The sequence below is a fragment of the Ostrea edulis genome, chromosome 9 (assembly GCF_947568905.1).
Source record: "Ostrea edulis chromosome 9, xbOstEdul1.1, whole genome shotgun sequence".
In the NCBI taxonomy this organism is placed as follows: Eukaryota; Metazoa; Mollusca; class Bivalvia; order Ostreida; family Ostreidae; genus Ostrea; species Ostrea edulis.
In genome coordinates this window covers 67516142-67527905 of record NC_079172.1, presented here as the reverse complement: position 1 = coordinate 67527905, position 11764 = coordinate 67516142, and the positions used below count along the sequence as shown (strand labels likewise).

The 11764-nt window shown below is 36.7% G+C and overlaps 1 protein-coding gene and 1 pseudogene across 1 annotated transcript; both read left to right on the top strand.

Annotated features, from left to right (window-relative positions):
- Positions 1-1980: 1980 nt before the first annotated feature.
- LOC125658577 (carboxylesterase 4A-like) lies at positions 1981-5164 on the top strand (annotated as a pseudogene).
- Positions 5165-10436: 5272 nt separating this feature from the next.
- Positions 10437-11383, top strand: LOC130050595 (nuclear transcription factor Y subunit beta-like). Its single transcript, XM_056150834.1, has 2 exons — positions 10437-10683; positions 10866-11383. Exons 1-2 carry the CDS (start codon positions 10437-10439, stop codon positions 11381-11383), a joined length of 765 nt encoding a protein of 254 aa, XP_056006809.1.
- The last annotated feature ends 381 nt before the right edge of the window (positions 11384-11764 follow it).

The window sequence follows — 11764 nt, the reverse complement described above, 5'->3', positions numbered from 1 at the left end:
GACATATATAGGACAATCTTCTTAATAGCTGAATATTGGAGCATAGAAATGACATACGAAAGAACCAATATATATATATATATATATATATATATATATATATATATATATATATATATATATATATATATATATATTGATAATAATTATGTAAAACGTCTAAAGATTTTTTAAACATGAAAGCGCTTGCGTTTTACAACGTGTTGTCATATTTTATTTAATATTTTACCTATATATATATATATATATATATATATATATATATATATATATATATATGTATATATATATATCTCCAAATTGTGTTTTTAAAAACATCACAGTGTCCGGTATAAAATATTAAAAGAAATAGAATAAACAGTACACAAAGTTAAAAATTTAACGCAAGCGCTTTCATTTTATAATCCTCAGGCGTTACATTTTAAAATAGTTTTGAGTATTGGATTTTATTTTTTGACTTTATTCTACCCCGATACCAAGAAAAAAGAATTTATTGAATATATATTATATATATTTGTGTAGCAATATTCCATTATCACCTGCATATGGTGTTTATATATCTCAACTGATTCGATATGCAAGAGCTTGTTCTGGGTATAGTCAGTTTTTAAATCGAGGTAAGCTACTGACAAACAAGTTCATGGTACAGGGATTTCAACAGTCTCGAATGAAGTCAGCATTTCGCAAATTCTATGGTCGTTATAACGATCTAGTTCGTCAATACAACCTCGCATTGGGTTAAATGCTGTCTGACGTGTTTCATACCGATTGTTAAGCCGTTCTTGGCACACTGATTTTGACTGCGGATAACTCCGTTTACCTGATCAGGATATAGGGCTCACGGCGGATGTGACCGGTCAACAGGGGATGCTTACTCCTCCTAGGCACCTGATCTCACCTCTGGTGTGTCCAGGGATCCGTGTTTGCCCAACTATTTATTTTGTATTGCTTATAGGAGTTATGAGATTGATCACTGTTCGTTATCTTCACCTTGCATATATATATATATATATATATAGAGAGAGAGAGAGAGAGAGAGAGAGAGAGAGAGAGAGAGAGAGAGAGAGAGATTCACTATATATTGTTATATATAGATACACACTCTGGAGTTACTCTTATACACAACTGAACTTGGAGAAGGAATGTTGAATATAAAGCACATAAATCCCATCCCCCCTCTCGCTATTTATTTGAGTGTATGTGTGTGTACATTTATCAATTTTTATTTAAAGAGAATTCACCCAAACCTGTAGATAGAGTACAGGGTACTCTTCATATGACCGTGTTTTTAACTAAAGCGGATCAAGCTCTTATAATTCGTTAATCCAATATCACATAAAATGAATGGTTTGATTCTTAACCTCCTTATTTTTCGCCGATTGACCTCTACGTGCCACAACTAACCGTCCACTACTATGTTTATTTTTTATATTTTCCGTTTCCGGTAGATTGTTTTGACTTTTTTAATGATATTTTCCGTTTTCCGGTAACTTGTTTTAGACTGTCAGATAGATAGGAACCCCATTCGTCCAAGGTGACTCGCTCACTTGGAAGAGTAAGTATTGCAATACGTATTCGTGTATTGACCACATCCATAACGGTTGGGAATCATCGTTCAACATTTTAAGAACATTTGAATTCACGCGTTTGTACATTGTGATTGCTATTTTCTTACTATCCAGTGAACCAAGCCTTCTTCAACATTATTCGCTGGGTCTTCAGGGATGAAGTTATATTGTGCAGACATTAGAAATCAATTCTCAAAGGAGAAAAATTAAAAAAAAAACAACCATAACATTATGCTAATCTGATACTAGTGTATCACGCCCCTGAAATCAAACCTTGATAGATGATCATGTTCGTCAATAATTATGCATTTTATTTTTCATTTGTTATTTACCTTATGTTTTTGCAATGAAGACACCCAATGGTCACGAATTATCTATGGAACACCATGTTTAATTATAGATTTCACAAATGATGAGTGTTTTTTCAGTAGTACTGTGTGTAGTGTTTTTACTACCTATTACCTACACCCAGAGTATTAAGAAGGACAACTCAGTCATCGTCGGACATCAGGAAATCTTCAACCACACACATCCGATTCTCAGGTTCATCGGAATACATGTACCTTACGCTCAACCGCCTATTGATGACCTAAGGTTCGAGAAACCCCGACCAATAGGAAAATGGGATGGTGTCGAAGGTATTCCGGAAGACCACGGACCCGGATGCATGCAAGATGGCGACAAGTACGTAGGAACATACACAATGAAGTATACCGAGGATTGTCTGTACCTCAATATTTACGTTCCGGGACGCAAGATCAAACGCCATCAGAAATTATCGGTAATGGTTTGGATTTTCGGAACTGATTTCTTTCAGCGATCAGCAAGTGAATATATCCCTCACAGTTTCGTTGCCCATGGTGAAGTCATTGTCGTAACATTTAACTACAGACTAGGGTTATTTGGATTTCTTAATCTACTTGATCCGGAAGTGAAAGAAAACGTTGGATTATGGGATCAAATAATGGCTTTACAGTGGATACATGATAATATCGCAGCTCTTGGTGGTGACCCAGATTCTGTCACAGTATTCGGACACGGTTCTGGAGCTGTTTTCAGCTCATCTCTTGTCATTTATACTCAGAAATAAGGGGCTGTTTCAAAGAGTCATTACAATGAGTGGAGTAATATCCCGAAACACTATTGTCAAAAGACAGAATACAGAAAAAGTCAATGAACTTTTGTCAGAGAGAGTGAAGTGCACATATAACAGTTCAACATCCGTCTTCCCGAAATGCCTCCGATCCCTCCCGGCGTCGTATCTATCAAATGCCGTGAAAATGACAGACTTCATTCCAGTAGAGAATGTAACATTAGATCTCTTTATAGGACCCGCCATCGATGGGGAGCTGATCAAGAAAAATCCCTATCAATTTCTACATGACCCTGATTCCAGTGAATATCATTTCTTTAGATCTCTCGACTTCGTAGCTGGAACGGTAAGTGTGGAAGGAAGCCTTCTGTACAGACAGATTATGTTGGGTCAGATAACCCGGCTGGTCTCTGACTACGAAACTAACTTCAACTTTACCATAGACACAGGGATCCCATTTCGCGTGTTTAAGGAATCAATTGCCCCTGGCGTGAACCACTCCCTAAATGGAAACAATCCAAATTTAACCCAGAGGGTGTGTGACTTTTACTCCAGCCACAGAGGTAGCATGGATCAAAGCAACCAGATTGTAAAAATGTACGGAGACGCCGCCATAACCACGCCAACAATCAGTGCTCTGGTGACACACTCCAGAAACAACACAAAATCTAAAACATATCAATACCTCGTGTCTCTCGTCAGCCCCCTCCCCGAGGGTCCTCCGGCTCCGCTGTGATTTGGGGGGTGTGGTCACGAGGATGATCTGTATTTGCTCTTCCAGTTAATGGCGACGCCGATAAATCTTCAGATGATGGATTTTCACTATGATCTTTCCAGAAAAATGATCAAGTACTGGACGAATTTGGCTAAGACAGGGTCAGTATAACGGTTGGTATGTTATATAAATGTACATGTACAATCACAAGCGTGAGGACGACATTGATTCAGAAATCGCACATATCCTCCATTCAACTTTTAGAGTGATCACGTTTGTTTTTGATACAATCATCATACATGTAATCAAATAAGAATATTGCAAATCATTATATAAATATACCCAGAATCAAATTTAGATACTCATTAGACTTCTCTCGCGTTCATTACGTTTGACTTTTGTTTTTCATTTCAAAATGTCTTTAAAAAATTGAAAGTAATTGAATTTATTTTGAATCTTAAGAATTTTCTGTCTTTGTTGTAATCTACATAGTTAAACACTTAGATTCTAAACTTTTAAGAGAATGCATGGGAACAGTAAGGACTCTTTAGAGATACAGAATGTAGCTAACTTTAAATGTGATTCTTGTTCAATATCGAACGCCTAAAACCTGAAAACTTTTCTGTGAAAATTGCTTGGTGTACATTGAATATGACAGTGCTATCAAATAGGTGTATTATCATTTTTTATCATAATGAAAAGGTGAAGATAACAAACAGGGATAAGTTTCATAACTCCTATATAAGCAATGCAAAATAGAAAGTCAGGCAAACACTGACCCCTGGACGTACACTGCTCCAGAGGTGGGATTAGGTGCCTAGGAGGAGTAAGCACCCCATGTCGACCGTCACACCCGCCGTGAGTCCTATATCTAGATCAGGTAAACGGAGTAATCAGTACCCAAATTTAATGTGTAAAGAATGGCCTAACAATTGGATTGAAACATGTCAGACAACATTTGGCCTAATGATAGTATGGTTATAGTAATTTTTTTACTGAGTGCCATCAGTATGCAATCTGTGACTATTTTCAAAACAGAAATGCTCAATAAAATCAGTTTCATAAAGATTTTCAGATTTCTAAAATGATAAGTGAGACACTTGATAGAGAACTAACATAATTATAAGGAATAGATTTTAAGGCTGTATGATGGATTATGCAGAGATCACTGCTAATGCTCCGTTGTTCTCGTGTCCTCTTAGAACAAACAAACCTGACGTCCATTCCTTGTATTTATATGGTGTAAATCAACTTTGTCATGTCATGTTGAAAGGTCAACACTTTTATCGAGAAATATGATACACCGAAACCGTGTAATAGAAGTATCAATATTGTTAGCACAACATTATTAAATGTAGATATAGATCACTACAAACACCGTACAATACACATCGATGACGTCATGTGCATGCTCCATTATTGTTTTCAATCTTTGTGCAATTTGATGACAAAGATTTAATGAGCTAAAATGTTCTACTCATGTCGCCCTGTCGGTCCATTTTTCAAAGTCAATGAATTCATCGATCATCAAAGTTTTAGTAACTTTCAGGTAAACTGAATTTAATTTCGCAAAAAGTTTGTTCTATTCTTTTTATATAGAAATCCAAATGACAAGAAGACGGAAGTCACGTGGCCTACATATGACGAAGACACACGTCATTATTTGATCTTGGATTATCTAGTCGTAACTCACCATGAATTGTCGCTGGAGGAGAGGTTCTTCTTCTTCAACCGGAAATACCCAATTTTATAAAGGAAGTTACTTCCGCGGCACATGACGAATTGTAGCTATATAATATATATATATATATATATATATATAGAGAGAGAGAGAGAGAGAGAGAGAGAGAGAGAGAGAGATGTTTTCAGTGTTTGTCTTGTGGTTGGTTGGTTTGAACATATTTTCTTGTAAGAATGTATAGATATACAAACGGTTTGAACACAAGTTCTTTCAACTTACGGGGTTCTCACCTGAGATACAACTGTCAAGTTAATATACTACGTGTAATTAACATGATAAATAGACATAACGTTTTCCTACTTACATTGAATTTGTAAATTAATTAGGTTTTGTATTTTTCTTGTATTTTAATTATTTCTTCTGATACCATATACGATGTGTGTGATTTAGTCGGATTTGATTGTAGTCCGTGTTGTAAATTATATGTATTGCCGTGTATTATGTTGACTAATGAGCACCTTTTTGTTTCAGCGTACATCCACTTTTGGTCAGTAAATTATCCTTCTAACCTAGACGTTCTTGATAAAAATAGCACGATGCATGAATAGTATAAAGAAATTATAAATCCCGACACATGTAGTAATTATAAAGCCGACACATGTAGTAATTATAAAGCCCCACACATGTAGTAATTATAAAGCACGACACATGTAGTAATTATAAAGCCCGACACATGTAGTAATTATAAAGTTTAACACATGTAGTAATTATAAAGCGCGACACATGTAGTAATTATAAAGCCCGACACATGTAGTAATTAAAAAGCCCGACACATGTAGTAATTATAAAGTCTAACACATGTAGTAATTATAAAGCCGGACACATGTAGTAATAATAAAGCCCGACACATGTAGTAATTATAAAGCCCGTCACATGTAGAAATTATAAAGCCCGACACATGTAGTAATTATAAAGCCCGACACATGTAGTAATTATATAGCCCAGCACATAGAGTAATTATAAAGCCCGACACATGTAGAAATTATAAACCCAACACATGTAGAAATTATAAAACCCGACACAGGTAGTAATTATAAAGCCTGACAGATGTAGTAATTATAGAGCCCGACACATGTAGTAATTATAAAGCCCGACACATATAGTAATTATAAAGCCCGACACATGTAGTAATAATAAAGCCCGACACATGTAGTAATTATAAAGCCCGACACATGTAGTAATTATAAAGCCCAACACATGTAGTAATTATAAAGCCCGACACATGTAGTAATTATAAAGCCGGACACATGTAGTAATTATAAAGCCCGACACATGTAGTAATTATAAAGCCCGACACATGTAGTAATTATAAAGCCGGACACATGTAGTAATTATAAAGTCCGACACATGTAGTAATTATAAAGCCCAACACATGTAGTAATTATAAAGCCCGAGACATGTAGTAATTATAAAGCCCGATACATGTAATAATTATGAAGTTCAACACATGTAGTGATTATAAAGCCCTGCACATGTAAATATTATAAAGCCCGACACATGTAGTAATTATAAAGCCGGACACATGTAGTAATTATAAAGTCCGACACATGTAGTAATTATAAAGCCCAACACATGTAGTAATTATAAAGCCCGAGACATGTAGTAATTATAAAGCCCGATACATGTAATAATTATGAAGTTCAACACATGTAGTGATTATAAAGCCCTGCACATGTAAATATTATAAAGCCCGACACATGTAGTAATTATAAAGCCCGGCACATTTAGATATTATAAAGCCTGACACAGGTAGTAATTATAAAGTCCGACACATGTAGGTATTCTAAAGCCCGACACATGTAGTAAATATAAAGCCCCACACATGTAGTAATTATAGAGCCCGACACATGTAGTAATTATAAAGCCCGACACATGTAGTAATTATAAAGCCCGACACATGTAGTAATTATAAAGCCCGACACATATAGTAATTATAAAGCCCGACACATGTAGTAATTATAAAGCCCGACACATGTAGTAATTATAAAGCCGGACACATGTAGTAATTATAAAGCCCGACACATGTAGAAATATATGCATATTAGGAATCTTGTAAAAATTCTACTTTTACATCTTCCCCTGGCCGTAATGATACTTTACCGAGTTCTCGCCTGTTCTAATGATAGAGGAGCAATCAAAACAAATCGAAACACTGCCTTTTAAATTTTATTTTTCATTTAAGTTATAGAACAATGCTTCTCTGTACCGTGAGCCTGTTAACTGACTGGTAATGGGTTCCTCACATGCACTGTAACAAACTTAGTCAAGTGCAAGATATTACGAAACTAATGCAACAAGAATTCGTTTGAGGACAAGTTTCGCAATCGATGTGCCAACGTTGCCTCTCTAACAATGCACCCGTTATTTAACCCTGCGTAAAGACGTCATAACAACCATTAACTGCGGTCTGATTGGGAGATTTTTTATAAACGAACAAAACTATCCTTCTTTTTAAGGACAAAATAATTATCCCATTTGAAAACAAATTGCATCCACTCGAAATGGATTGTGAAATGCCATCGTGACATAAGGAAGATACTGCAACCATTAGCTCTGAATTACCCCCCTTATTTGGCGCTAGCTAAGTCAGCAATTACCGACAAGACGTCTCTCAGTTCAATATTTATTTTTTCTTCTTCAGAAAATGATGAAAAATTGATTTCATTTAATGGCTGTTTGACGTGGAGTTGTTATTTTGGTTATGAACCTCAGATGGTGTAGAAATAAAGCCCCGACTCGTAGCGACCATCTTCTGGCTCCTCGGGTTTGTTGTCGGAAGTTAATTGGAGAATTATTTGAACGGGAATGATATTACCTTAGCTAAGTGGCTGAATTACAAATGTACAAAGGGCTGCGATGATGTTACAAAGAGACAGGCTCCTACATGTAAATAGCCCGGGTACGGGGGGTCGGACGTAGAGCAGGGGATTTAACAAATTTATGTCTTCCAGATTTTGAAAGTACCTCTTTACACCAATGCATTGATTAGAGTGCGTTAGCTCTTCAGGAGATGTATGTCTGCGTGCTCTAGGTAGCATCTCATACATTTTGAAAAAATTAAAGAAATTTATCATATTAAGATTTTAATCATTTGTTTTGATTATACTAGGATCAAAAGGATTAGAAACAATTTCTAACGGATTACTAGATAAATACCTCTCCTTAAGTAAGGCAATGATATAATACAATAATAATTGCAATAATACGTCATCCATTTTGATAAACGAAAACCCAACAGAATTAACACATTACATGTGTAAACAAGTGGAAGAAGATTAAATAACAGAACAATTGCTACATGGTGTTTACTTACACCTACAGGTTTGATAATTATATTTCCCGCGTTTCGATAGTATAGCGGGAAAACGTTGTATTCACTATGTGTATTTTTATAGGTTATAGACTTTGTATGGGAAAATATGACGACCTCGTTTTTTGGCGCGTACACGGACCGAGCTTGTCTATAACCTTTTTATTATATACTTTCAATTTCATTTAGAAACTAACAATAGTTTATTTTTATCAATTTCTTTATTGGTTTAACTGAGTAAAGGATGAAAAATTTGAAAAATAACGGTGTAGTAATTTGCTTGTGTATTGATTGTGACGTAATGTTTGCGGGCCGGAATGTTTCCGAGCATATATCGTGTGATATATTCCCGCAAGCTTTTAAAGAAAAAAGAGGAGATGAAATTGAAAGTATATAATAAAAAATGGTATAGCCTGTATAGTGGCATGATCCATGAATGGTATTCAGGTTTTGACCAATAGAAATGCTTAGTAAGGGGTTTTTAAAAGCTGGTTTTGTTAAAGTATTCACTACTAGAAGCCGTTTTGCGCGGGTTAAACAAACTTTTCATAACTTAAAGCTGCATGGTCTGAATTATAACATTTTTTTTACATCTCGTAAAAACGCTATTAAATCATAGCACGTATGTACTTATGGGGCTGTATGACATATCATATATTATTTCACCTGCTTTAACCAAAATCATTTTATTCTAAATCGGTGTTTACAAACAACGCGTCACTCTGCCATTTCAAGTGACAGTCACGTGACCAGTTCAAACCATCAGATCACCGGTGGTCTTATCTGTGTAAAACTGTGTATTTTGTTACAACAGTACCGTACCATAAGTTTAATAGAAATAAAAATATCAGATACCTCTTATTAATTCATTGTTTTACGCTCTTTCAGACTTAAAACTAGACAGTTGCGCCTGAGTTAATACATCATGTTGGGATTCCCCTGACGCGCGAGGGGCTATTTATAGACATATAACACTATATAATTTTATGCGTTATCCGGAACACCTCGGGTCTTTCACCGAATACACAGTGCTTTGGGTGAAAGGCCCGAGGTTTTCCGGATATTTATATGTGTACCACACTATATTTACTTTCCAAATATCATACTCACTGTTTTCTTTTACATGTACATGCAGATATTTTCAAGCATGTAATAAGGGAAAAGTTAATAACTTTGTAAAGTAATTAATCTGCTTTAAAGTAATGATGTACAAAAATGATACATGAACATCGGGTCATACAGCTTTAATGTGTATTGTTTATATTATTGGTACATGTATTTTGTGAGCAGGTCCGTTCACAAACTCCCTACATCCAATGGCACTTGGCATCGGACACAGGTTTTCTAGAGTTTTTCATTGGTAAATATCATCAATTCATCTCTTAGTTTTTCCTGGCCGGCCCTGATGTTTGTTTGTGCGGGAGAATATTGCACGTATATTGTCAGGTTAAATACTTTATGCAAAATTTTCTTAGCTTGTCACATGTAAAAGCAAAGCAATCGGTTATGTGTGTGATCTGCAATTATATAAAATAAATGGCGACGTCCTGCACGTACGGCTGGCTGTCGGGCAATATTATAGTGTGTTGTCTTCATTTTTAGGGAGCAAAGTTGATACTTTGATAATAAACCCGTGTTGTCCTATTTAGGCCAAGTGTATTCATGCGCAGCACTTAATCTATTTAGAAAGCTGAAAGCAGTTGATGAGATAATAGCATCAGTTTGAGTTAGTAAGAATGTTAAAAGAGGAAAACAAAGTGAATACTGATAAATGTCCCAGCATTCACACAGCTTACTTCCGCGCTTTCTTTCATTGTAGAACATCCGGTTTTAGTAATTAGTATTTCTACTGTTCAAACTCAAAATCAACCAATCTTTTTATGAAACGGACTTTTCACATGTCCGTCAATTAGGTTATAGGTGATGTTTACCTAAACATTTGTGTTGTTTTCTTGAGTTTCAACTTTTATTTTGGATTTCATTACTCGTGTTTAAAGGAATAAAAATTCATGATTTATCAACCTCACTCAACAGCCGCATCAGGGAACAATAGTCACGACCCTCAACAACAGTCGCGACAGTCAACAACAGCAGCGACAGGCAACAACAGCCCGACAGGGAAACAGCCGCGACAGTCAACAACAGTCCGACAGTCAACAACAGCCGCGACAGTCAACAACAGCTGCGACAGTCAACAACAGCCCGACAGGGAGCAACAGCCGCGACAGTCAACAACAGCCACAACAGGGAACAATAGTAACGACAGTCAACAACAGCCGCGACAGTCAACAACAGCCGCGACAGGGAACAATAGTCACGACAGTCAACAATAGTCAACAACAGCCGCGACAGGCAACAACAGCCGCTACAGTCAACAACAGTTGCGACAGTCAACAACAGCCACAACAGGGAACAATAGTCACGACAGTCAACAACAGCCGCGACAGGGAACAATAGTCACGACAGTCAACAACAGCCGCGACAGTCAACAACAGCCGCGACAGGGAACAATAGTCACGACAGTCAACAACAGCCGCTACAGTCAACAACAGCTGCGACAGTCAACAACAGCCGCAACAGTCAACAACAGCCGCGACAGGGAACAATAGTCACGACAGTCAACAACAGCCGCGACAGTCAACAACAGCTGCGACAGTCAACAATAGTCACGACAGTCAACAACAGCCGCTACAGTCAACAACAGCTGCGACAGTCAACAATAGTCACGACAGTCAACAACAGCCGCTACAGTCAACAACAGCCGCGACAGTCAACAATAGTCACGACAGTCAACAACAGCCGCTACAGTCAACAACAGCCGCGACAGGGAACAATAGTCACGACAGTCAACAACAGTCAACAACAGCCGCAACAGGGAACAATAGTCACGACAGTCAACAACAGTCAACAACAGCCCAACGACAGGCAATATCACTTCCAGTACCGGCGGTTTTAATCTCAACAACGTTCAAATGGTGAAGACCGAATTTTAAATCGCCAGAAATGTCAAAATAGTGCAAGTGTTGTTAAGCAAGAATTGTATATACCCCAAATCTGCGTATGTCGTTTACATTTCTTTCATATTTTTGTTTGAATTCTTGATATACAACAGAATCTTAATTTGCTTTTTATTTCTTTTTCGTCGTTTTATTCATGTCTCAAACTCTCCATATTACATAATGTATAGTGTATGAACTACGTCAACCTGTATTATATCCTGCAGCAGAAGAAAATAACCAAACCTTCATAACAATAAAACAGTACGTTGTCTTTGTTCAGATAGAACTGATCACGGACAAGACACATGTCACCTATATACAGGGACCCTACCCTCTAC

Coding starts and splice junctions, on each gene's coding strand:
- LOC130050595 (XM_056150834.1), top strand. CDS start 10,437: ATGATTTATCAACCTCACTCAACAGCCGCATCAGGGAACAATAGTCAC. Junction 10,684..10,865: donor AGCCACAACAGGGAACAATA/GTAACGACAGTC, acceptor AGTCAACAACAG/CCGCGACAGGGAACAATAGT.